We start from the raw sequence: 26,731 nt of genomic DNA on the forward strand, positions 1-26,731 counted from the left end.
CTGGGCCCGTGGGCCATGGCCGCTGAGGCTGCGCGTCCGGAGCCTGTGCTCCGCAACGGGAGAGGCCACAGCAGTGAGAGGCCCGCGTACTGCAAAAAAAAAAAAAAAAAAAAAAAAAAAAAGAGAAAATGAGGCCCTGTGGTCCATGTCACCTTTTTATCCACTTGAACTGCCCATCTTCTGCCTTCAACATGATCGGACACCCATGCCTCTTATCGAAACTGCCTCCTAGGGGACAGCGACATTTTCTTAAGTTGAGGAAGATACGGGAAGTTTTTAAAAAGAAGAAAAACAAGCCCAGAGGTCAGCCAAATGTGCTTTTTCCAGCTCTGGCTTGAACTGCGCATTTCCTCTCAGCTTTCAGGAGATGTCCTTTGGCAAGAAGGGCGCTTTTGTCTCTCGTCAAAACAGACCCAAATTCTTTCTCCCGTCACGTGCCTGGCCGGAGCCAGTCGGCTGCTCTGTAACATGATCACCTTGGACAGCCTCCCAGCCTACCGAGTAATAACAGGGTGAGGCGGCAGCACGGCGACAGCAGCTGCCGACGTCGGGGCTGAAGGAAGAGAAAGCGGGCTTGAGCTGTGCCAGGACCTTGGAGGAGCTGGGAAACAGCCCACCGCAGAGGTGAGCGGGAGCTGCTGGGCAGGGAAGCTGGTCGCCAAGGTCAGGATGCGTCCAAGTTCACTTAAAGAAAGGCAAAGCATACCCTTCTCACCTCTGCCACCTCTCTGTCCTCTCCACTTACAGGGCAGGTGAGATCTGCCTCTGAACAATGTCCTGGGATGTTTTCTTAGTACACAGAGTCCCTTCCTGTCTCACTAATGTCTGCCGTCCTCTGCCCATGTTTGTACAAGCTACCTCCTCCGTAGTCTTGTTTTTCTAGCAGTTGACAGGTAATTCTGTCACACGGACTCGCTTTGGCTTCAAAACCACATGAAAGAGAAAATCCCAAATCAGAACTCGAAAATCCTACTGGAAAAACACTGCCAGGAAGCAACTGGGGTTGAATTGCTTCTCCTCTCTAACCTGCCAGGGTCACCTGGAAGAAGGATGGGGCCAATTACAACAGTCTTAAAATTGCAAAGGCCCCACAGGTCGATGTGGGGACTAGAAGGTGGAAAACCATGTCAAAGCTGTTTTGATCGACATACCGGGATTTATCAACAGATGCTCCACTTTCAGACTTGTTGATGTCCTGGTAGTAGCTCAGGAAGGATTCCCACAGAGGTTACCGAGAGGAATACAGTGTGTGTAGATGGGTGTGAACAATGGGCCACTGGTTTTCAGGATACTGTACGGGTCTTTTGGGGCATAGGGCAAGCAAGACAAGACAGAGACTTGTAGGGTGCTTCAGTTTCATATGCAATTCCAACTAACTTTCTCTGGTTGGGATATAAAGAATCAATTCAATTTGGTAAAACAAATGCTCTGAGCATTAGCTTCTGACCTTAGAAAGGTAAGTGTGTAGTATAGGAAAAGGTGCTGAAACGTTCAAGAGCAAATGTTGGACACATTCTGAGGGAAAAAAAATAAGCCTTTTAATTCTTTTCCCCTTCTTTCGTTTATTCAACAAATATTTCCTGAGTATTTGCTACATGCCAGGTTTGTGTTTGGTACTGTGAATCTTATAGTAAACAAAATAGGCAGGCTTTCAGCCTCACAAGCATGCAGTCAAGTGGGGCAGTAAATCATAAAGGGTATAAGTACCCAAGGCAAAAGCAGTGAAGGAAGCATTGCTAAAACTGTCCAAAGGGAGTAATTTTTGTCTCAAAATTCAACCTTTTCCTTCATGCATTTTACCTTCTTGAATGAATATCTTTCCCCTCTGTAAAAGTCTCACGTACGTACAGACCTTGGTCATAGCAGCTCCTCGAAACCCTCTTCATCAGAGGCTTTAAGCTAGAGGCAGACTGTTCAGCTTTTCCCAAGAATACAAACAGCCTGAGAACAGAGGCTGAAGTAATGGGAGTTTCAGTCCTCAGGAGAGTAGTCCTCTCCCATATGAAATAGAATTTATGCTATTCTGAAAACACATGTGGCACCAGGCAAAGTATTAGGAAGCCTGGATTTTGCCAGAAACTGTGTGGAGTTTGGAACAAGTCAGTTCTGCTATCTAAGCCTATCTCTTTAGCTATAAAAATGGAAGGGGTAGACCAGATGGTCCATCAGGTCTTTTTTTTTTTTTTTTTTTTTTTTCCTGATAATTTCATGAGATATTCACAAAGAAACCATGCACATTCACATAAAGATAATATATCTTGTACCTATAAAATGGGAACCTTCATCAACCATGCAGAATATCCAGGAAGCTAGAATCTGAAAGAATCAGGCTGCAGACAAATAAAAATTAAAATTAAACTGTCTACTTTTCCCACCCTCATCCCATTCCCCTGCCCTGTCTTCAGATTTTTTTAGGTTGTGAACATGCACTATAGCCTGACTGTGCCATTTACCTAGATTGGGGATTCTGCAATAAATCATTGCTTTCAAAACAGTAAGAATCATCTGCTTTCAAAACAACCACACTAAAAAGTATCTAAATTGGATAATCTTATAATATCTATCAAAATCCCTTTAAGGGAGAATCAATTCATTGTTATTATTAGAATATTTATTTTTAGTGCATTTAATTTCTTTCTCTCTCTGAATGCATTCTCATCATAAAATGTTATTTCATATCCTCCTCCTACATACTTTCTCACTTGGAAAATCAAAGTTATATAGTATTACATTATTAAATAGGACAAAGAAGCATCTCTTATTCATGTTTGTATCCTCTGTAGCTAGCATTGTATCTGGCACACAATAAATATTTCTTGAAAGAATGATTATTATCTTAGAAAAACCATGCTCTATTTTTACCTTTTGTATTAAAAAACACACACACACACACAATATCTGATCCATTATTTGTGGCTGATAGAGGCTGATCTCATTCCTTTGTGTCCTTTTACAATCCGAATGCCCACCCTGCATTCACCGACATCAGCACATTCTATACCTTTCGCAGACTTAATCGGTATAATGAGCACTGAATTCAAGTTCTGCCACTAAATAACTGTGTAATTTGAAGCTGAATAATGAAGATTTCTATGCCTCCATTTCTTCAAATGGAACATGGGGGCATCAGAATAGATGAGCTTAAGACAACTTCTAGTTCTTAGATGGGAGACTTCAAAAGGTAGAGAAAAAGAGAGGAGGTACCATAAAAATGTAATGATTATAGTACCTTAACATAGTAAATATTTAATAATTGTTGTTGTTGATTTTGTTTGCCAAAATTTCTAACTTGAAGAATACCACTGGCAAACAATGTCAAGGAAATTCTTTGGGTGAAGACACATCGGCCCACCATGTTTGAGGTCCCCCCTGGAACCTTTCTGACTGACTCTGTTCAGTTAAAACTGAAAACAAGTCTACAGATGTAGAGAGGCACAGAAAACAAGCTTCTTTGTCATAAAATATTCAGAAGAATGATACGGTTGTGTAGCTTAGAGGAGTCAGCTACCTAGACAAACATCTCAGGAAATAGCATATGGGCCTATTGGCTTAGCCGAAGAAAAATGGCATATCAGGAAATGTTTCATTGCTTCTAATGAAGTCAGATGTCAACAGATAAATGCTATGACTCCTGAAGCCAAAGGGCCTTCCTACCACCAAAAGATAAAGAGTCACTTTCCCTTTGACCAGAAGGCTGATGTTCCAAGGTCAAGCTTATGTATCAGCCTCTAATCACTCAGTCTCAGCAAAACAGTTTCTATGACATGGATGCAACAGGCATCAGCACCCTGCCTGTGGAGTCAACAGAGCCACCTCCTCCCAGGGTCTTATTGTACTGACAGCCATCCTAGTCTCACTTAAGTGTTTAATTTTAATACCTACTTAATACTTTACATCCAGCCTCCATCTCAGAAGGGTTTGAGATAGCTTCCAATAAAAGTATATATGCAGTAGAACAGTTGCAGAAAAATAAAAACTGATTAGAACCCTTCAGGCACTCAATAAATACCTTTTATACTGTTTTGATGGGGCGGGGGGGCAATGATCTGTAGAGAAAAGAACCAGGTGCTTTACTGCTATTGCTTTGCTTTTGGACCATGTAAAATCATTACCCCCAAAAAAAAAGAAGAAGAAGAAGAAGAAACAGGGCACTGGTCCTTGTCATAGTTACCTTTAATAATCTAATGAATGCTATGAACATGAATAATGAACATGGAAAAATAAGCATAAAATTTCAGGGGAGACAAAGATTTCTCAAAGCCCTTAAGGAACTGCAATTAATATGATGAAGAGTAAAGTAAAAACGAATTACTCTGTGAATCTTCAATAAAATATTTCCTATGAATGAGCACTGAATTCATTTAAAATTTTTTAATATTTCTGTAATTTTCTGAATAGGTTAAATATACTCATGGTACAAAATTCAAAAGGCAAAAAATAAGGCCCATGGTAAAAAGATAGCCTTCCTTCTGCCTTGTCCCCCAGCCACTGAATTCACCTCACCAGAAGCCACCACTGTAACCAATTTCTTATATATTCTTCCAGCAGTAGTCTAATATTTTATGTATTATTCTATGTATACATAAACAGCACACACACACACACACACACACATACATACACACACACACACGTTCCACACATAACTTTTTCACCTAGGAGTTCTGGAAAGTACACATAGGGCTGCGTTATTCCTTTAATGGCTATAGAATATTTCATTACTAGATGTACTATAATTACTTAACCAACCCTTTATTGATGGAATTCAAGATGTTTCCAATTTTTAGTCATTAAAAACAATGTCACAATGAACATCCTTGGACACACATCATTTTTTATATACTGGATTATATAAAGGAAAAAAAATCCCAAGAAGTATAATTGAGCATTAAATTTAACTCTGAACTTACAGGCAACCAAAGCAAAAAGGGGTGAGAAGGACCAAAATGGATTGCCTTTTTGCATTCCACGAGTAAGCATACCACTTCTTCCAAAGAGGAGAACTTCTTTTTAAAAAAAAAAAAATTAATTTTTTTTATTTTTGAAGTATAGTTGATTTACAATGTTGTGTTAATTTCTGCTATACAGCAAAGTGATTCAATTATACATATATATACATTCTTTCTTTTATATTCTTTTCCATTATGGTTTATCATAGAATATTGAATATAGTTCCCTGTGCTATACAGTAGGACCTTGTTGTTTATCCATTCTCTCTATATATATTAGTTTGCATCTGTTAACCCCAAACTCCCAATCCATCCCTCCCCCCATCCTCCTCTCCCTTAGCAACCACAAGTTTGCTCCCAAAGAGGAAAACTCCTGTGCACTAATTTCTATATAAGAATTTATCAGCTGTATTCTCATAAAAAGTGCACTACTTCATTTGGGGAACTAAATAATGGGGTAAGGAATATATTCGATGGCAGTTTTGATATTCATGTGGCAGATTCTTACATCTATCTTGATTTTTTTTTAAAAAGTATGATATAACTAAAACCCAGCATTCCTTGGATAAGCTAAAATGCAATTTAGGAGGAAAAGGCTTGGTTGTAAGGTTGGAGACCACAAGAAAGCCAGGACACTGTCCTCCTTTAAAGATTTCTTGGGCATGCCAGATCTCCTGCCCTACTCAGTGTTTTCTTAGCTCTGGAGCAGAACTTAGGCTAGCACTTTTCATATGGATTTTTGAAATGATGGGCTCATGTACCTAGACTGAGAGTTTGCACCTCCAGGAATCCTTGTACATAGTAAGTTCTTCGTAAATGTTCCTGGAAGGAATAGATGAGCTTTAAAAGGTCAAAGACCGTGTCTTATTAGCTTTGCAAGCTCTTGGCAAAGATAACAGTGATGATAAGATATCAGTGGAAAAGCTAGATGAGACTTTGACTTGCAAGTGAAGTTCCTGTGGCATGGCATGGCAAAAAGAGTCCTGGTAGCTAAAGAAACAAACAGGCAAACAAAGAAACAAACCAAAAATCCCCTTGGCTTCCTTCCCAAACAGGATGGATCTCTCGACAGAGTCCACATAGCCTTTCACACTTCCTAACAAGCACAGAGGAGGGAAATCCACGGTGATGTGAAGGTTCTACCTTTATGCACATGGTTTGCAGACATTAAGATCTCCAAGTCATTCCCAACTTGAGGTGTTTCCTTTAATATTTGGTTCCTTGTCATTAAGACACTTTACAGGCTTAGCCCCCAAAGTACTTAGCACAACTAGGTACTTAAAGATCTGTGCTTTCTGGGAATCCAGGCAGAAGGCAAACTGGCAGATTGAAAATGACCCTGCTTCAATCCAGAATTCTACCACTGTGTGAAAGGTAACTTCATGAATGGGCCCGTATCCATCTTGAGGATGTGGGCCAAACTTGGGAATTGCTCAGCACAATGAAGGTGGAGAAAATCACTATTTAAAGGAAAATTCTTAAGGACCTACCGTATACCACAGTGAACTCTACTCAATACTCTGTAATGGCCTATATGGGAAAAGATCTAAAAAAAACAGTGGATGTATGTATATGTATAACTGATTCACTTTGCTGTACACCTGAAACTAACACAATACTGTAAATCAACTATACTCCAATATACAATTTTAAAAAATTTTTAAAAAGGAGAATTCTTGGGAATCCTTATGAATTCAGGTTACTGAGTAACATCTGTTGTCCCCGATGTGGGGCAGGGCTGTTTACCATAGTTTGGGGCTGAGACTTATCATCCTGAAACGCTTGTGCAGTTATCCTCTGGAAGCCTCAGGCGGTACAGAATATGACTATAGAGCACCCCTAACACTCAGGTAAGCAAAGGAATCCTGACTGCCCTCCTGGGTCAGAACACGGAGTGAATGCCTGCAGCTTCACTTTATTCCTTCTCTTCCGTGGTGTGTTTTTCTTTCTTTTGTCTTGAGAACTCAGCACAAGGTGGAGGGCCACACCTCCAAGCTACAGCAGGTTCTCTTGCTGCCGGCCAGGCAACAGAGGGTGCTGGAGGAGGGAGTGGAGGTGACAGAGAAGCAGGCCTGGGGGGGTGGGGCTGGGCGGGCTAGAGTGTGGCTGAAATCCATTCCCCTGCCTCCAGGTAGAGACCGGGCTGACACTGCACCAAACGTTCCGGTGCCTTTTCTTAAACCAGATGCTCTCTCCCTGACTGGGAATCAAACCTCCCGGTATTTCTCCCTGACAGGCTTTTCCTCTGAGCTGACTGCCTCCCTCCTGCTGTGATGTGATTCACAGTGGAGCTGGTGAGCAGCTTATCACCTCCCTCAGCTGTCCTAACTTCTCAAACCCCTGGAGGCACTTTATACGTCACCATTCCTCTCTTCCCTTCTCCAACCTAAGTATTCTGTAAGAAATGAGGGTCAAGGGGAAGCTGTATTTCCTAAGGTCAAAGCTGGTAAAAATGCATCTAGAACAATAAAACCAAGCATAATCATCCACAAAAGAATAAAACATCCTTAGAGATACTGGAAGCTGGGCCTGATCCTGGCTCTGCCATCTATAAACTCACCTGGCCTCCTTTCTCTAGGTTCCTTCACCCTTGTCACATGGCAGGACGATGATCTGTAATGCTCCTCTTCAGCAAGGTTATGACACTATTCGATAGCAACAATAATAAGTGTTGGTGAGGATGTAGAGAAGTTGGAACCCTCATACATTACTACTGTTGGGAATGTAAAATGGTGTAACCACTTAACATTCCTCAAAAAGTTAAATATAGTTACGATACGGCCCAGCAATTCCACTCCTAGGCATATATCCAGGAGAAATAAAAACGTGTCTACACAAAAACTTATGCAAAATTGTTCATAACATTATTCATAACAGCCACAAAGTGGCAACAACCCAAATGTCCATCAACAGAGGCATGGATAAACAAAATATGATATATCCATATGACAGAATGTTATTTGGCAATAAGAAGGAATGAAGTACTGATAGATACCACAACATGGATGAACCTTGAAAACATTATGCTAATATAAGAAGCCAACCACAAAGGACAACATATTGTAGGATTCCATTAATATGAAATGTCCGGAAGAGGCAATTCAACAGAAACAGAAAGTGGATTAGTGATTATCACGGGCTAGAGGGGGATGGGAGGATAGGGAGACAGGAAATTCACGGCTAAAGCGCGTAGGATTTCTCTTGGGATAATGAAAATATTCTAAAACTGACTGATGATGAATGCACAACTCTGTGAATATACTAAAAGCCACATATATGTACACTTTAAATGGGTAAATTGTATTGCATGTGAATTTTATATCAATAAAGATATTTTTAAAAAGAAAGAACAAATGCAATTTTAAAGTTTCCTCAGCCTCATCAGCAGAGCATGTGGCCAAACTTTTGGATTTTTGTCACACTGGCAGGTGAGAAATAATATCTTATTATAGTTTTAATTCACATTTCTTTTATTATGGAGCAAGTTCAGCATCTTTTCAGTTTAGAGTCCATTGATATTGATTTCTTTTTATTATATACTAAATTCCCATGTATATTTTAAGGTCTATTTACAGACTTTCTAATCTGTTGTATATGTCTGCCTACTCATGCGCTAGAACACAATTTCAACTATTAAAACTTTATGGTGGGGGCTTCGCTGGTGGCACAGTGATTGAGAGTCCGCCTGCTGATGCAGGGGACACGGGTTTGTGCCCCGGTCCAAATAAATAATTTTTTAAAAAGAAAAAACTTTATGGTGGGACTTCCCTTGTGGTGCAGTGGTTACGAATCTGCCTGCCAATGCAGGGGATAAAGGTTCGAGCCCTGGTCCGGGAAGATCCCACATGCCACGGAGCAACTAAGCCTGTGCGCCACAACTACTGAGCCTGCACTCTAGAGCCCACGAGCCACAACTACTGAAGCCCATGCGCCTAGAGCCCGTGCTCTGCAACAAGAGAAGCTACTACAATGAGAAGCCCGTGCACCTCAATGAAGAGTAGCCCCCACTCTCAGCAACTAGAAAGCTTGTGCGCAGCAACAAAGACCCAACACAGCCAAAAATAAATTAATTAAATAAATAAATAATTTTTTAAAAAGAAAAAACTTTATGGTGGGACTTCCCTTGTGGTGCAGTGGTTACGAATCTGCCTGCCAATGCAGGGGATAAAGGTTCGAGCCCTGGTCCGGGAAGATCCCACATGCCACGGAGCAACTAAGCCCCTGAGCCACAACTACTGAGCCTGCGCTCTAGAGCCCGCGAGCCACAACTACTGAGCCCGTGTGCCACAACTACTGAAGCCCGTGCACCTAGAGCCCATGCTCCGCAACAAGAGAAGCCACCGCAATGAGAAGCCCGCGCACCGCAACGAAGAGTAGACCCCGCTCGCCACAAGTAGACAAAGCCTGTGTGCAGCAACGAAGACCCAACACAGCCAAAATTAAAATAAATAAATAAATTTATTTTTAAAAAAACTTTATGGTAAGACAAGTAGGGGGACAGTCAACCAAGTCAAGCTGGGCAGCAACTCAGGGTAAGTGCAATCCCCAAGCACCCTCCTACCAAACCCAGCCACCGTCCCAGGCTGTCACCTTCATAGAGAAGTCACGGCCTTATTTCAAATATGGAGAAACACAAAGTTTGTTGCACAACACTTAATAGGAATGCCAAGAAATGTGATAAAGAAGAGACTGAAAAAGGCCAAGATCTAAAAGGTCATTCAGATTGGCACAGAGAAGTCACAAGAACACACTCCAAAGACACAAACCATCAGAAAAACCTAGCACTTAATTTTGTGAGAATAAAGCCTAGGGTAAATGCTGTGGCAGCTGGAGACCAAACTGCAGTAGCAGTAAGCAAAGGCAAGTCTGGCAGGTGTAGTCAGATCTTTGGATGCTACATTGAGGAGTATGAACACGGACAAAGACTTCTGCCTTAAAGGACAATTTGAACACCCGTTTGAAACACTGGATGTTCAAATGCAACAAATGGAAGACACAATGAATAGCATTTCAACCCTAACAACACCACAAAACCAAGAGGTTATGTCTCTTCAAGAAACACACCAACAGCAACAACAACAAAAAGAAACAGCAGATGGCACTGGCCTTGACCTCACTATGGAGCCACCGCAGGGTCAGTCAGGTGGTATTGGCACAAGAACAGGATGAACTGTCAGAGACGTACCCACAGCCATGATCAAGTGTAAGGTGTAAAGAACTGATGCTTCTGAAATATTCCCTGGGTGTATATGTATATGAATGTGTTACACTAGAGTTACATTGGAAACACTGCCTGAGTCAGCATGCATACTTGTCTACAATACTTTCTTTTGACTTGCTGTACCTAGAAAATACACTGGAAAATTCCAGAAAGTTTCTACCTTGCCAGATTTTATAGTTCTGTACAATATGTGTGTAAGTGTGGAAGATATACTTTTGTAGATGTTTTTGACAGTATACAACTAGCTTGTAGTAAAAGGAATATCGTCCTCAAAACTTAGATCAAAACTCTAGTACCGGGGGCTTCCCTGGTGGCACAGTGGTTAAGAATCCGCCTGCCAATGCAGGGGACACGGGTTCGAGCCCTGGTCCGGGAAGATCCCACATGCCACGGAGCAAATAAGCCCGGGTGCCACAACTACTGAGCCTGCACTCTAGAGCCGGCGTGCCACAACTATTGAGCCCACGTGCCATAACTACTGAGCCTGCGTTTCACAACTACTGAGCCCATGTGCCCAGAGCCTGTGCTCTGCAACAAGAGAAGCCACTGCAATGAGAAGCCCGTGCACCGCAACGAAGAGTAGCCCCGGCTCGCCGCAACTAGAGAAAAACCGCACGCAGCAACGAAGACCCAACACAGCCAAAAATAAAAATAAATTAAATAAATTAAAAAAAAAAAAAAACTCTAGTACCGGCCTTCCCTGGTGGCGCAGTGGTTGAGAGTCCGCCTGCCGATGCAGGGGACACAGGTTCGTGCCCTGGTCTGGGAAGATCCCACATGCCGCGGAGCGGCTAGGCCCGTGAGCCATGGCCGCTGAGCCTGCGCGTCCGGAGCCTGTGCTCCGCAATGGGAGAGGCCACAACAGTGAGAGGTCCGCGTACCGCAAAAAAAAACAAAAAAACAAAAAAAATAACCTCTAGTACGAAAGTATTGTATAATCTTTAGAATAAAGGTTTTATTTTTTAAGTCAAATAAGTTTATCTCTGTATGCATTGACTTGTGGTGCATAAAAATAAAAGCAGGGTAAAGCACACTTAATATGTTGACATGGCCATAAAAAGAAACGAAATTGAGTTATTTGTAGTGAGGTGGATGAACCTAGAGTCTGTCATACAGAGTGAAGTAAGTCAGAAAGAGAAAAACAAATACCGTATGCTAACACATATATATGGAATCTAAAAAAAATGGTTCTGATGAACCTAAGGGCATGACAGGAATAAAGACACAGAAGTAGAGAATGGACTTGAGGACACCGGGAGGGGGAAGGGTAAGCTGGGACGAAGTGAGAGAGTAGCATTGGCATATATACACTACCAAATGTAAAATAGATAGCTGGTGGGAAGCAGCCGCATAGCACAGGGAGATCAGCTCGGTGCTTTGGGACCACCTAGAGGGGTGGGATAGGGATGGTGGGAGGGAGACGCAAGAGGGAGGGGATATGGGGATATATGTATGCATATAGCTGATTCACTTTGTTATACAGCAGAAACTAACACAACACTGTAAAGCAATTATACTCCAATAAAGATGTTAAAAAATATATGTTTACATGGCCAAAAATATCTCATTCAGCATATATTATGGACAATGCCATTTTTTATCCTTTTTGTTTCATTTTGCTAAGTAGAGATGAAATTGGTTTTTAATCTGTGTTCACCACCTTTTGACGTCAGAATTTTTATTCAGTTGTCTAATAACTACTATTTGGAACCCTTAAAATAACTTTTATTTTTTTATTTTTTTGCGGTACGCGGGCCTCTCACTGTTGTGGCCTCTCCCGTTGCGGAGCACAGGCTCCGGACGCGCAGGCTCAGCGGCCATGGCTCACGGGCCTAGCCGCTCCACGGCATGTGGGATCTTCCCAGACCGGGGCACGAACCCGCGTCCCCTGCATCGGCAGGCGGACTGTCACCACTGCACCACCAGGAAAGCCCTAACTTTTACTTTTCATTTGATCATTATCTTTATATAACAAGGAAAATTCTGCAACATCACATTAGAAAATAAAAATGATCAAACCTTAATTTCTCCACTTCTTAAATATTGGTTTTATTAAGACTTCCAGAAAGATTTACCCTGTCACACTTTCAAATGGAGATCTCAAACACATTCCTAATTACTCTCCTTCTAACCAGTTCTTGTTTGACTGCATTTTAGAAGGAGCTTCATGCACGGCATTCCTATCCATTTACTTGGCCATAGAATTGTTGACTGGTTTCAGAAAAACCTTGGTTGTTGTTTTTAAACTGACAAATAATAACAAAGAATACAAAATTGAACCAACTCAAGTTAGAGCTACTCTTTAAATCCTGGTTAAGAGTCCACTGATATTCTTTTATCTCACAGGAACAACTCTTTAATACCTTGAAGAAATGAGAAGAGCATAATTAACTTTTTTTAAAAGCCTTATAATGTGTTTTAAGAGTTGCTAGACCTAGTATCCCTCGTGCCCGTCCCTCCTCTACTCTTCTGCTGTATTCCTGGCTATTCTTGCTTATTTGTTTCTCCATGTAAATTTTAGAATCAGTTTGTCTGCCAGGGGCTTTTTTGGTGGGTTTTTTTTTTTTTTTTTTTTTTTGTAACTCCCAGGTGATTTTAATGAGTTGCCAGCATTAAAAACCACTGCTGGCCATTCACCTTGACTCTCTCTATTCCTTACTTCCTTGGTTGCATGTGAAAATGACATCCAGGCTCACCTGTGCTTTTTTATTCCAGATGAAGGGAAAAGCTGGAAGTGTGCCACACAATGAGAAGCAAAAGCAGGTAAACGCGAGCACCTCACCCACCAAACTGGTGAGAATGCAGCCAGTGACCCTTTCCACATCTGTGCCTGCAGCATAACTGACAACACCACCACCCCACCCCGCCAAGGTTTCGGGACAGCTGACACATTAGTGAAGTGCTCGCTTCAGTAGCTGAGCAGAATCACTTGACTCCAGCTGCCTGATTATAACTCAAGCCCCCTTTGCCCGCATGGAGGTAGCTGAAGAGCCCCGTAGCGGTCCCACCAAGGTCTCTTGGCCCTTAGAATGCCCCAGGCTCAGGCCTTTGGAACCACCCCTTTCTACAGCTGCTCTGGGGACAAGAGAGGCCCACTGGGGGCTGGGAACTGGGGGTGGGAACCAGCTGTTGACCCCAGATAACTTCTGTGCTGCGTGCTCCTGCCCTTCACAGAGACCTTTGTCCTGTCTATTTACCTGGCCCTCAGGCTGCTAGAGAGAAAACACCACGATCCCTGAAAACACATCTAATCTTACATGTGAAATTGAGGTTTTAAATTTGACTTGGCTTGATTTGATTAAACTCAAATGAAAAATTCCTAGTGAATCTAGAAAGCTCATGAAAAGGGTCCTTTGAATCCTAAAAAAGGAATAATTGCAAAAGCCCAAGATGAACTGTCTGGCAAATTTGGGGGTGACCTTTGAACATCCTGTATAAAAGAACAAGTTTCTGTGGTCTTGGCGATCCAGCCCTTAATGGGGGCGGGGGGTGGGGTTTTTACATTTCTTCCCTGGAAGCGGGGGGGGGGGGGGGGGGGGGGGGGAGAGAGAGAGAGAGAGAGAGAGAGAGAAACAGAAGGTCATTTTCAGAGCTCAGAGACAGAGAAGGTCATTTTTCAAACCTCAGGACCCAAGGAGTACTAGACCTTTAAAAACATTTCACTAGCCATGGAAAATGACTTACTAACTTCTTTTTGGTCTTCTGATCAAAAGTGGGATGGGGTAATCAGAGAAGAAAAGAGTCAGTGCAGATTCAGGTTGCTGTGAATGAGTCAGTCAAAACGGTCTGCTCCTTTAGATCTCCAAAGGCTGGATCAAAACATGGCCCCCTATTAGATCAGCTTCCCCTACAATAGTGTATGTGACCTGGTTCACTAACTGCACACACCTATAGGGACCACCACCTCCAGTCCTCTCCCATGAAAGAATATTAGCAGACTGCATCTGGGCGTAGAAACATAGGCTGTAATGGACATTTGTCATTCCTGCCCAAGGTACTATAGAAATTGGTGACACACCTGGCAGCCAGGGTTTTCCTTCTGCAAGTCTGGGACCTGCTGGTTGACCATCGAGCTCGCAATGACCACCGTTTCAGGCTTTTGGGGGAGAACATGTAAGGACCGCCCAGTGATGGCCAGCGGTCTGTTCTTTGCCCCCAGAAGCCATCATTGTCCCATTCAGCTGGCAGCCCAGACTAATATATCTGGAAGGCAGAGGACATATTACAAGTCAGAAGATATATTTATTTTCTCTTTTCTTCAAGGGCAAAAGGGTGATGGCATGGGAAAATAGGCCTGGCTCAGGAACACAGTTGAAGTCCCTGTGGCCTCATCAGGGATTCTGCAGATCCTTCTGTGATGGCCATCCCAGCTTTGCCTGTCCACTGGAATTAGCTGGGGACCTTTAAAAGACAGGGAGGCCCCGCCCCACCTCCCCTGCCCACAGAGACTCTTATGTAATCGGGCTGGGGAGTAACCCGGATATTGGGATTTTTTTTAAAAGCTCCCAGGTGATTCCAATGTACAAATAATCTGCATCTCTGTTCAACAAGAAGACTGGTCATGAAATCCCATGGCTGTTGGAAGGCTCATCTGTCCTCTGGGTGACGAAATCGCGTGCTAGATTCTCTGGATCAGGTTTGCTCTCTTCCCTCCCCCAACCTTAAGCTCTAACTTTCATACTCACCTCCGCACACAGCCTGAGAGCTCTTGATAAGGAAGAGCCTTCCACGGAAGTTGGGAAAAGGTCAGCAGATGTGCCATGGTGGCATGATTGAGATCCTGATGGCACCTCACTCCTGCCGGGCTTCAGCAGTGAGCTGCGTGTGAAGGCAGGAGGCTTGTTGGAACCTGACGCTTTCTTGTCCTCCCCTAGGAGGGACACATCTGGGGTTCCATGAGGAGGACGGCTTTCATCCTGGGCTCTGGCCTTCTCTTGCTTGTGGCCCTCTGGAACTCAGTCACATGGTGAGTCTTCTCGGCCAGCTCTAATTCGGGAGCTGGGGGCTGTGTGGTGCGGTCTGTGGGCAGAGCATGGATTTAGGAGCTGTCCACCCACCAGTCTTCACCCAGAAACATGAATGAGTTTTCTTTCAAGGCATCTTCAGAGATTTTGGGGTGCTTCTGGCTACTTCTGGCAAGCCCAGTGGGAGAGGCTGCTGTCTACATTCGAAGGGAAGGAGTGGCTCCTCTACATTCTAGGTGAGATTCCCAGACCACCAGCACTTAGGGTTTGGGGACACGGTTATAGCTTAATTCTTTTTCTTTTGTTCTCTACTTCGGGACTTCTCAGTTTATTACTCTAAGGAACGAAGACTTAAAGTTTAAGGCAGTGGTAACCCCAGAGTGCTAAATTTGGGGGTTAATCTGGAATGGATGTTTAAGGATATCTAAGAAAAGAAGGTGAGACACCTCCTCCATCCCCCCAAATAGAAAAATAAAAAAAGAAATAGTTTGTGTGAAAATGAATGCTTGTGAGAGCAGTAATCCTGCTTCTAGATGTCAGGTCCACAAGTGCAAAGGGCTGTTCTGTCTCATGTGAGGCTGTGTCCTTGGACCTGCTGCAATCTAGCTAGCTCTTGGGCCTTGACAGCAAGTGTTCACTCAAAATGTATTTACTGACAGTGCCAAAGCCTGAAAGCAAGCTCAAAACACAGTAGAAGAAAAAAACCTATTTTAACATAGATATTTATGAAAGCATTATCTACAATAGTGACTGTCCTCCTTCATACATTCACTCACTCACATAATATTTATTAAGTTATTCTGTGCCAAACTCATTTGTAGGATATAGAGATATTTAAGATAAAGTATTAAGGTAAAATGTCTACCCTATTAAAAAACTATGTCACCGTTTGACTGGAAGAAAATTAATAACTACAAAGCAAACAAACCTCAACCAAAAAAACTTTGTCACAGTCTAGAATGGGAGATTTTAAAAGTGTCAGTTGTCACAAAGCAAACATAGAAATAAAATGTTTCTGATGATTGTTTTCTTCTAGGAAGAGAACTCCGAAAATGGGCTGAATATGAAACATGACAGGTTAATGGAATCTTAAGCACTCATTGAAAAGAACAATGCAGATTGCAAATATCCATGGGGAGGGCGGTGGGGAAACATTTTATATGTTTCTGTTATGATGATGGGAAAACCACCTATTACCTCAGTGATAAGCAAATACCAGAGAGAAAAAATATTTGCCATTTGAAATGTTAGAACTGGAAAACAGTCCAAGATCACCTCTTGTGATTTTCATTTGGTATTCCTCAAGGAGCCCTTGGATTGACACGTAGGCAGGCACCTCGAAGGGTGGCCCACTGGGCAACCACCAACCTGGTTTTTTTTTTCAAAATAAAGTTTCTTAATTCTTAGGATAAAAGTAAATACATGCCCACTGTTAAAAATAAAAATCACACAATTCAAATAAGCATAAAGAAGGTGAAAATCACCTACCTCTCATATCCACGAAATAACCACTGTTAGTATACTGCATATTTGTTAAACTTAAAAGACATCTACTATTTTTTTAAATTTATTTTATTTTTGGCTGCTTATTTTGGATCTTCGTTGCTGCACGCGGGTTTTCTCTAGTTGCGGAGAGCGGAGGCTACTCCTCGTTGCGCTGCGCAGGCTTCTCATTGCGGTGGCTTCTCTTGTGGAGCACGGGCTCTAGGTGCTCGAGCTCAGTAGTTGTGGCTCGCGGGCTCTAGAGCGCAGGCTCAGTAGTTGTGGCTCACGGGCTTGGCTGCTCCGTGGCATGTGGGATCTTCCCAGACCAGGGCTCGAACCCGTGTCCCTTGCATTGACAGGTGTATTCTTAACCACCGCGCCACCAGAGAAGTCCAGACATGTACTGTTTTTTTAACTTTTTTTTCATTGAATTGATATGGACATCTTTCCATATCAACTGATATAGATTTGCTCAATATTGTAAGCTGTCCTGTCTATTCCATTGTGTGGAAATATTCTAATCAATTTAGTCCATTCTCTGGGAATTCCAGTGGTTAGGACTCCGTGCTTTCACTGCCGTGGCCTGGATTCAATCCCTGGTCAGGGAACTAAGATCCAGGACATTTAGGCTACTTAAATGTTCTACTGTGCTTTTTTTTTTCAATTGCTGAGATGGACATTTATGTGCATGAGTGTGTGTATGTCTTTTCTTTCTTCCCCTCTTTCTGTCTTTGTCTCTGTCTCGTCTTAGTCTGTCACTCTCATCTTTTCCTCACTTCAGATACTGCCAAACTGCCCTGAGGATGTTTGAGCCAATCACATTTCCTCACAGTGCTAGCCAAGTATTTTTCAGGTATCAACTGCCGCACGGCACAGTGATTGATGGAGCAAGAAGGGTACTGGAGGAAGAATACAGAAACAGAGAATTAAGTAAACCACCCTTGCTCCTTGGAATACTGAAATTAGAGGAGGCAGCAAATCAAGGAAAAATAAAGTTAATAGTACAAGAGTTAGGTAACACTACAACGTCACTGAATAACTGCCAACTGGGGTGGACAAAGTGCTTATTTGTTCACAGGAGGAGAAGAGAAATACTTGGGATGACTTCATGGAAAAGTGGGATGTGGAGCAAAGAGCCCTGTCTAAATTTGTGTTGATCGGTATTTTCTAAAATACCCTGCAGAACATCAGTTCTATCAGAGGTTAATGGGTGGGGAGACCATAGGACTTATCATCGAAATGGGACATTTGTGAGAATAAAGGAGGGGTTATTAATATTAAAAATGATGCTGGAATGATGGATACATATTGAAATTGTCCTGGGCAGACAGGGACGAATGGCCAGTCTATTCTGAGATGTTCTGAGAAGACAGAGTGCTGGGTAAAGAAAAGCCTGAGAAAGGTTGAGTTTAACAAAGTCAAACAGGAATTCTCAGAGCTGTGACCACACTTGTCTGGACCCTGACTCTCCAAGAAGGTAGGGTGTGAAGACTGGTTTAACCAAGGAGCCCCTTGAGAGGTAGGTTTTCCACTTTGGAAAATGCTCACTGGACACCTGAAGTACCCCTGCTCATGTCATCATAGGGTCATGGGGATTGGGGAACCCAAGTGCCCGTGGTGAGCTGTACCATACCAAACTCTTCCTCTGCTTCGCCCTTCCTTGGCTATTCTTAAAGGGCTCACTGGGCACAGATGCCCAAATGTCAACCGAAATTCATTTCTGTTTGGAGTGTATCATACATCTTACCATAATTTTGTGTTGTTTTTTTCTCCAACCACCTAGAAGGTTGTTGTCCCCGTTCTACAGCTAAGAAAAGAAATAGAGACACTCCTTAAGTGACCCATCCCAGTCCTCACAGCTAGTTTGTCACCCCAAGACTGAAGGAAGGCCCCCAGCCCCGGGCACCAAGACACCACGGCCCTGGCAAGGGCCTGCCTACAACGCAGCCTCAGTTACCACCGAGCATGTGTTCAGGGAATACGTGCGCCGCCAGCTCCTGAAGTTGTCCTGATGGTTTCCTTCTTCTTCCCAACCTTAGGTGCCACCCAGGTGCCCGTTCTGTTTTTCTGGACCGTCAGTGGACTTCTACTGGTGGTTGACACAACTGGAAAGCCTAACTTCATCTCCCGCTACCGAATTCAGGTCGGCAAGAATGACCCTGTAAGTGTTGCTGCAGCTTCTCCTGGTCAAAGCACAGAAAGCAGGGGCTAAAGCCACATTCTCCAAATTCTGCTGGCTGGCCCAGGAGAGACTGGGGCCAGTGGGAGCCAAGTGATTCTGTACAAGGCTCCCCCAGGTTAGAAGATTAGAGAGAGGAAATAATATGCCCCAAATCTCAGAGCCAGCCAGCCAAGACTAATGTCAGTCAAGACTAATCTTCTGACTGCCAGGCCTGGCTCCCTACCTGCCTGTGCTGGCCTACGGCGCTGTGGTCAGCATTTTAGGAACAGAAATGATTGTCTCAGCCCAGCACTGGACCGAGTCCCAGATATGTCAGGTAGGTCTCCACCTATCCATGGGAGGAGGGACAGCAATAACTAGATGCTGAAAACACGGATAACAGCTGCCCTTGTGAGGGAGGGACACAGCTGCTGAAACAACGGATAACCCCACTATCATATTAATTGTGAATGTGTCGGTGGTGTTTTTTAAGCAGGTCCTCCTTCCCGATTATTCAGTACCACCAATGGTACGTAGGTCATCCATGGTAAACAAGGCCTGGACCTTGCTGACAAGGAACTCCTGGCCCAGAAGGAGAGAAAAAGCCAAGCACGTATCTTGGATGTACACAGGCCGGGGAATTGAGCCCCACTGTTCAGTGCTCCCTGAGCCCGGCTTGCCTGCTTAGTGCTCTGACAACCTCAGAAGCCTTTTCTTACACAACAAGGAAGAAGTTGATTCTTAAACCCAGATTATTTTTACCCCAGCTCCACCAAAACCACATCCTGGCTTCTTTCCCAGACAAGACAATCATCTTCTTTTTTTTTTTTTTTTTTTTATAAATTTACTTATTTATTTGTTTTTATTTTTGGCTGCATTGGGTCTTCGTTGCTGTGCGCAGGCTTTCTCTGGTTGTGGCGAGCGGGGGCTACTCTACGTTGCAGTGCGCCGGCTTCTCATTGCAGTGGCTTCTCTGGTTGCAGAGCACGGGCTCCGGGCTCTAGCTGAGGCACGTGGGCTCAGGAGTTGTGGCTCGTGGGCTCTAGAGCGCAGTCTCAGTAGTTGTGGCGCACGGGCTTAGTTGCTCCGCGGCATGTGGGATCTTCCCGGACCAGGGCTCGAACCCGTGTCCCCTGCATCGGCAGGCAGATTCTTAACCAGTGCGCCACCAGGGAAGCCCAGACAATCATTTTTAATTTCCTGTCCAGGTGGTGAGTCACCTCAGCTCTCGGGGAATTCTACCCAGGGCAGCACCCTAGAAAGCAGAGTGGCTGAGAAATAGTGCCCTTGGTCCGGGCTTTCAGAATGGTCCCTTCCTGTACCAGAGCTACTGGCCTGGCTCAGTTCCCCTCAATTGAGATGGCAGGGGCCTCCTCCATGTCCAGCTCAGCAGGCAGGGACCAGAGCCAAAGGGTTAAAAGCAGGCCTTGTTCCTTGAGAATGTTTCACCTGTCAGACCACGGAGGTCTCCTTACTAGGCACCACTGACTAAATGTGTACGTCTTCAAGGCCAAGTACTGTAAACATCTTCATCACTCAGAAGAGAAAACAGAGGCTTTGAAATGTGACATGGCTTAGAACCATGATTCACACTCAAGTTTTGTGACACCAGGGCTTGTGTCCTGAACCACTAGGCCACATCAGCTCTCAGGAGAATCACCTAGCGCAATAAACTTCACAGTCTACAATGAATGGAGGGCCACACAGGGAAGGTCTCGTGGCATTTGGCAGAAGCTGAGGTTCAGAAAGGTGCACTGACTAGTTCAAGGTTAGACTGTTCTTGGAAAGAGAGCCAGGGCTCGTCTTATCTGCTCCTACACTGTGTGCACCCTCAGGTAGTCACACAAGTAAGAAGGAAGCCCCAGACGCCATTTAGTCTTTGGCCCATTCCAAGAAGGTCTGACCCCTGACTTAAGACATCAGAAACAGGTCATCGAGTGGGACCTGAACGCAACGGCATTCATAAGACACCACCACCCATCCCCGCCGCCCCACTCTGGTTACCCTCCCACTCTCCCGGACTGCATGGCTAGTTCACGCCTCTCCTCCCTCCTCAGATCCTCAACACCTCCTCCCGTCACCTCCTCCCAGAGGGTGTGGCCTTGCCCTCAAGCAGAAGACAGCTCCCACAGCTGTGCGCCACCGCAGCCTGGGGGCAGCACTTGCGCACACGCTCTGCCTGCCCACCTGCTGCAGCCCATGGCCTCTCTCTGCTCCAGCCCGTTTCTCCATTGTCTGCACGCTACACCCAGCACCTCTTGTTTACTCCAGCAAGTTGCTCCAGCAATTCTTCCTTCTCTTTCTTTTGTCCTTTTTTTTTCTTCCTCTTCTGGATGTTACTCTCTGGCTTATTACAAACCTGCTATAATTTTCCCCAGCTTAAAACCAAACCAAAACCAAAAACCTTGCGTCCATCTCCCATACTCACTCCCAGTCATATTTTTTGGTCCCCTTTGCAGCAAAACTCTTTAAAGTGTTGTCTATACAGTTTCTGATTTCTCCCTGTCCACTGTCTTTTCCCAAAATTTCAGAATTATGAAAAATTGAAAACACATATACAGAAGTTAAAAAGGTAGTAGTACCCTGATCACTCATCACTTATATACCACCTAGATTCTCCAGTCTTAAACATTTTACAATATGTGCTTTTTCTGTATACAAAAATATAAATATATATGCATCTATAATTTTTTGCTTCATCATTTGAAGCTAAGTTCAGACATCATAAAACTCTAAATCCTTCAGCCTGCACCTCCTAAAATAATCACAAAACAATCCTCTCACCTCCTCTAGAAACCTCCTCGCATCAGGCCTTCACCTCCACCGCTCCACCAGAATTGTCCTGGGCAAGGTCACCAGTGTTCCTGTTGCAGGCTTGTCTCATTAGACCTACCAGGGCTGTTTCCACAAGGTGCTCATGCCCCATCCTGTTGTAGCTTCTTATACCAGCTGCCAAGGCCCCACTGTGTCCTCACAGCTCACCACTCACCCCTTCACAGTCTCCTTTCTGGCTCCTCCTCAGCCTAACCTCCCCACCCTCTTTACGCTGACGCCCAGGGCACAGCCTCGTCGTCTTCTCTGTCCTCATCCCCTCAGCGTCATGCCTTTAAATAACCGCCTCAATGCCAACAGCTCGTCAATTTACCTCTCGAGCCCAGAACTCTCTCCCGAACCAGGACTAAACATCCAAATGCCTCCTTTACATCTCCAATGCTGGGGAGCCTCTCAGTCCAGAGGCCTTGGAGTCACCCCTGACGACTGTCTTTCCCTCGTACACCACATCCAGCCTATCAGGAAACCCTATTGGCGCAATTTCCAAAATGGATCCAGGATCCAGCCCTTTCTCACCACCTGCATCGCCACCTCCCTGGTCTGAGCCACCATCCTCTTATATGCGTACTTTAGCACTTCTAGTCTTCCCATTTGTATTCTTGGTCTCCTACTCTCTATTCCCAGCACGGCAGCCAGAGTAACCCTGTAAGATCCTGTCACTTCTCCGCTCACAACCTTGGGATGACCCTCGCTTCTCTTGGAATAAAAGCCAAGGTCCTCAAAGTGGCCTAGGGGGCCCTATATGCACTGGCTCCTCCCTACCTCTTTGACCTACCCTCCCACTTCTCCCCACCTCACACCTCACACCTCACTCTTCTCCAGCCAAGTACGCCAGGAGTGTGGCCTGTCGTAGAGCCTTTTCACCAGCTCTTCCCTTTGCCAGAAGACACTTCCCCCAGATACCTGTTTCCCTCATCTTTGTTCAAATCTCACCATTTCAATGAAGCCTACCCTGACCATTCTATTTAAAACGATTAAGAGTATAAACTCAGTGAGGGCAGGAATCTTTGTTTTGTTCACTGCTTCCTTCCCAGCACACAGAACACTGCCTGAAACATAGAGGGTGCTCAATAAATATCAGCTGAATGAATAATCATATGCCACACCCACCTCCTGGTCAAGGCTGCCAGAAGAGATGTATGGCTTCCTCTGTGGTGTTATCAAACCAAGGCTGCCCAGACCTGACTTCACCATGGGATGGAACTGAAGGTTTAGAGGGTGAATTCTGGTCCATCAATACACGCAGGACATGGAAAAGCCAGAGGAACAGGCAGGCCTGAAGTATGAGGACCACACTGAACCCGGCCTCACCTTGGAGCAGAAACCCTCCAGCTTGAAGATATTTCTCAGGAGGGAATCCCCTTTGAGAATGCCAAACCAGTTCATCAGGACCAGCAAGTGACCTGTGGTCATGGGGCAATTCCCAGGAGCTCCAGGGCTCTGACAAATGGAAGGGTCAGGGGTTACTGGTTCCCAAGGAAACGCTGGCTGTAGTCTTGAGGAGCATGTGGGGCCAGCTCTCCACAGCGCTCTGGGAGAATGTGCAGGCAGCCCCTCATCCTGACAGCCCCACCCTGAAAACCAGCAAGACCTGCTCACAGCAAGTGGGACAAGAGGCCAGAGAGCAGCTCCCTGGCTCCCATCCAGGGAGGCTGGACCACATGAGGCAGGTGACCCTGATCTCTGCACCTGATCTTGGTCAAGGCTCTCTGGACGAGCAGGGACCAGAAGGCTGAAGAAGGAACGAGGCTGGGAGCCTTCTCCAAGCACCCTGGAGGCTCCCCAAGATGCCTGTCGGGAGTACGTGGGGTTGGGCCTGGCCAGAGAAATGGGGAGGACGGCAGTGGAAGCTGGAAGGAGCAGGCAGCTTCAGGCAGAGACTAAGGCTGGGGGAGGGGAGTTTCCCAAGGCAGGGCATTACCAGGTGGTTCCACCCCTGGGCTGGGCAGCACTCAGGGGTTGCTGGCTACAGCCAGACATCACTCCTAGCACCCAGCCCCGAGCGAGGGCCTCCCGAGGGCTGGTCACAGAGGAGCCTGGTTCCAAGAAGGGAAAGACCTACTTCCCACACTCTCGTCCACCTCCTTTCTTCCTTCTTCCCCCGGGCAGGTGGACCCCACGAAACTACGCCAGTCTGTCCACATGGTTCTCTTCAACCAGTTGGTGATCTCTTTCCCCATGATGGTCTGGCTCTATCCCATCCTCAAGTTGGGGGGAGACCCCTGCCGCCGAGAGCTACCTACCTTCCACTGGTTCCTCCTGGAGCTGGCGGTCTTCACGCTGATTGAGGAAGTGCTGTTCTACTACTCACACCGGTAAGCGCGTTCCTTCCTGAGCACAGCCAGCTCCTCCCAGGTTCACCCACCAGTGGGGGTGAAACCTGGCCTCCTCGGAGTTGTAGGGGTGCGACCAACAGCACCTGGCGTCAAGAGCCTCCCGCTAACTAGTTAACACAAAGACGACCCTTCGCTCCACAGCTGACAATGTGAGACCACCGATGAGTGTCCGGAATCTCCGTTCATGTGTGTGGGCAGGGTAGTTTCCCATTCATTCCCTTAACTGAATCCTTTCTGGCCATCATCCCCATTTTACAGCTCATACAACTGAGGTAGAGAGAGGCAACGTCACCAGAAGAACTCACAAGGCAGGGCTGTCGGAGCACCCATCCAGTGTGTTTTCACTGGATGTGAAACTGCTCCATGGATACAAGCCCAGTTCCTACCTTTGGTTTCTCGTGTTCTGGTGGGGGAAGGGGAGAGGGAGGTTGGCTGATTTATCGATTGTTAACTCTCTTCCCAGGCTCCTTCACCACCCAAAACTCTACAAGAAAATCCACAAGAAACACCACGAGTGGACAGCTCCCATTGGTGTGATCTCTCTCTATGCACATCCTATTGAGCATGTGGTGAGTAGAGCTCGGCGCCCCCAGAGGAAAGGGCAGAGGGCGCCAACGCCCTTCCCTGAGCTAGTCTCCTGCACAGAACGGGATCACACTGGCTCTTTCTTCTACCCATTCAACAGCTACCATTTGTTGTTGGTATATGCCGGGTGATGCTAGATGCCCAACATAAATTATCTCATTTAATCCTCCCAACAACTGTTTAAATCCTCATTTTGCTAATGAGGAAGTTGAGGTTCAAACAGTTAATAACTGGACCTAAGTTTCATGTCTGAAGGAGTCCAGCAAATCAAGTCCAGAAATTCATTCAGCTTCCCCAGATCTGTGTCAAGAAGTCTTCCCGGACACCCACCTGCGTCCCCTCCATCCCCTTGGGTCCCTCTTCAAACAGCCCTCTCCTTGCAGGTCTCCAACATGCTGCCGGCGATGGTGGGTCCAATAGTCATGGGTTCCCACTTGTCCTCCATCACCATTTGGTTTTCTTTGGTCCTCATCATCACCATCATCTCCCACTGTGGCTACCACCTACCCTTCTTGCCTTCACCTGAATTCCATGACTACCACCATCTCAAGTAAGGCACCCCTCCCCACTGTGGGTCTCTGGGCAGTAACCCCCACGTTTACTCCTAGAGCTCCTGACAGCAGACACTGGTGTCTCAGTTCAAACGTGGGTCTAGTGGAGGGAGAGGTCTGCAGGTGGGGACAAAGGTGACCATCCTGGGACCCAGATCACCTTGCCATTCTCTTTCTGATATTGGATCTTCCTGCCACTACGGGTCTCTAACCTGCATTTAGGTCCTAGACCCTTTGAGGATCTAGTGTAAGCCAGGGGCACTACCAGGAAGAGGCATACGTGCATGGAATTCCTGCAGGCAATTCAATAGAAGTTGTCCACGCTCTGAAGGCCTCCAGGCTCGTCGGTGTGGTCTAGGAAACTCCTGCACCAGAATCACCTGAGATGCTTTCCTCAAATGCAGCCTCTTGGATTCCACTCCAAATACACTGAATCAAAGCATCTGGGGGAGCAGGCCTTGGCATCTGCATTTAGTTAAAGTGTTCCAGGGGATTCTGGTGGAGGTGGTCCCAGAACCTACCTGAACAAGCTGGCTTTGCCACAGGTTCTGACTTGTGTGCATCAAAATCACAGAGAGCTTTCCAAAGGAAGAGCATAGCTTTTCAGTCTGGAATGGCCCCAGGAATATGTGCACCAACGCCTGGGTTACTCTGAAGTAGGAGGGCAGCATGGTGGGGACGGGTGTGGGATAGGAGGGCTCAGAAATGTGTGCGAGGCTGGCACAGGTGAAATGAACGTGAGCTCGCCCGCCTCCAGCACCCTCCTCTCTCCTCCAGGTTCAACCAGTGCTATGGGGTGCTGGGGGTGCTGGACCACCTCCATGGGACTGACACTGTGTTTAAGCAGACCAAGGCCTACGAGAGACACATGATCCTGCTGGGCTTCACCCCACTCTCCGAGAGCATCCCTGATCCCCCGAAGAAGATGAACTAAGACACGGCCCGAGTGCCATCCTAGCCGTGCCCTCTGCAGAGGTCTGCTAAGGTGGCCTGAGGCCTCCTGGTCGCACTGACCAACTCACTCCTTCAGCCACGCACTCTGATGACAAACCACAAGGGCAAGGGGAAGGTCAGCTTCCTGGAAAAGCAGGCCCAAGGAGGGGACCAGGGCTCCCCCAACTACCCCTATCATCCCAAAGGGGACCAGGGATTGGCGTAACGAAAAATATAACTCCCTGGAATGGAGGCCAGTCAGAGGGAAGAAGCCACTTTGAGAGGGCTCCTGGGGGGTCCCCCTTGTCCTCTGCTGTGGAAGGGGAGAGGGACACCAGATGACTCCTTGGTAGCCCTGGCAAGACAGAGAATGACAAAGGTGGCAGGAGGCCATGTGGCTCCAGCCATAGGTCCTCCTGATGCCAGGGGGTGGGAGAACCAGAAGATACTGCTTTGCCCCTTCCTGTCCCCAAAAGCCTCTCTCATTCTCTACTCAGGCCAGGGCCAGGACACCCTGGCAACGGTTCTGGGATCAAATCCCCACTGCTTCCCAACGCACACACGCACACGCACAGACACGCAGTGTGATAAAGACCCCACTTCAACTCTGCCCCACTGCAACTGGACATCACCCCTCTCTGAAAAGGAAACTACCAATCACAGGAGCTCTTCCTGGGATTATAACTGAGATACCAAAAAGAGGCACAGACCAAA

At 45.8% G+C, this 26,731-nt stretch overlaps 1 protein-coding gene across 2 annotated transcripts; it reads left to right on the top strand.

The window, feature by feature from the left end:
• The first annotated feature begins 493 nt into the window (after positions 1-493).
• On the top strand, positions 494-26,683 carry FAXDC2 (fatty acid hydroxylase domain containing 2). Of its 2 annotated transcripts, XM_007111832.4 has the most exons (9): positions 494-624; positions 12,886-12,933; positions 15,045-15,136; positions 15,267-15,370; positions 18,659-18,780; positions 23,722-23,927; positions 24,412-24,517; positions 24,917-25,083; positions 25,862-26,683. In XM_007111832.4, exons 2-9 carry the CDS (start codon positions 12,886-12,888, stop codon positions 26,016-26,018), a joined length of 1,002 nt encoding a protein of 333 aa, XP_007111894.1. In that variant the 5' UTR covers positions 494-624; the 3' UTR covers positions 26,019-26,683. The 2 variants fall into 2 exon arrangements, with proteins under 2 accessions (XP_007111894.1, XP_054942841.1); XM_055086866.1 differs by lacking the exon at positions 494-624 and having other exon boundaries at positions 12,134-12,933.
• Positions 26,684-26,731: the final 48 nt, after the last annotated feature.

The sequence above is a fragment of the Physeter macrocephalus genome, chromosome 8, assembly GCF_002837175.3.
Source record: "Physeter macrocephalus isolate SW-GA chromosome 8, ASM283717v5, whole genome shotgun sequence".
NCBI lineage: Eukaryota > Metazoa > Chordata > Mammalia > Artiodactyla > Physeteridae > Physeter > Physeter macrocephalus.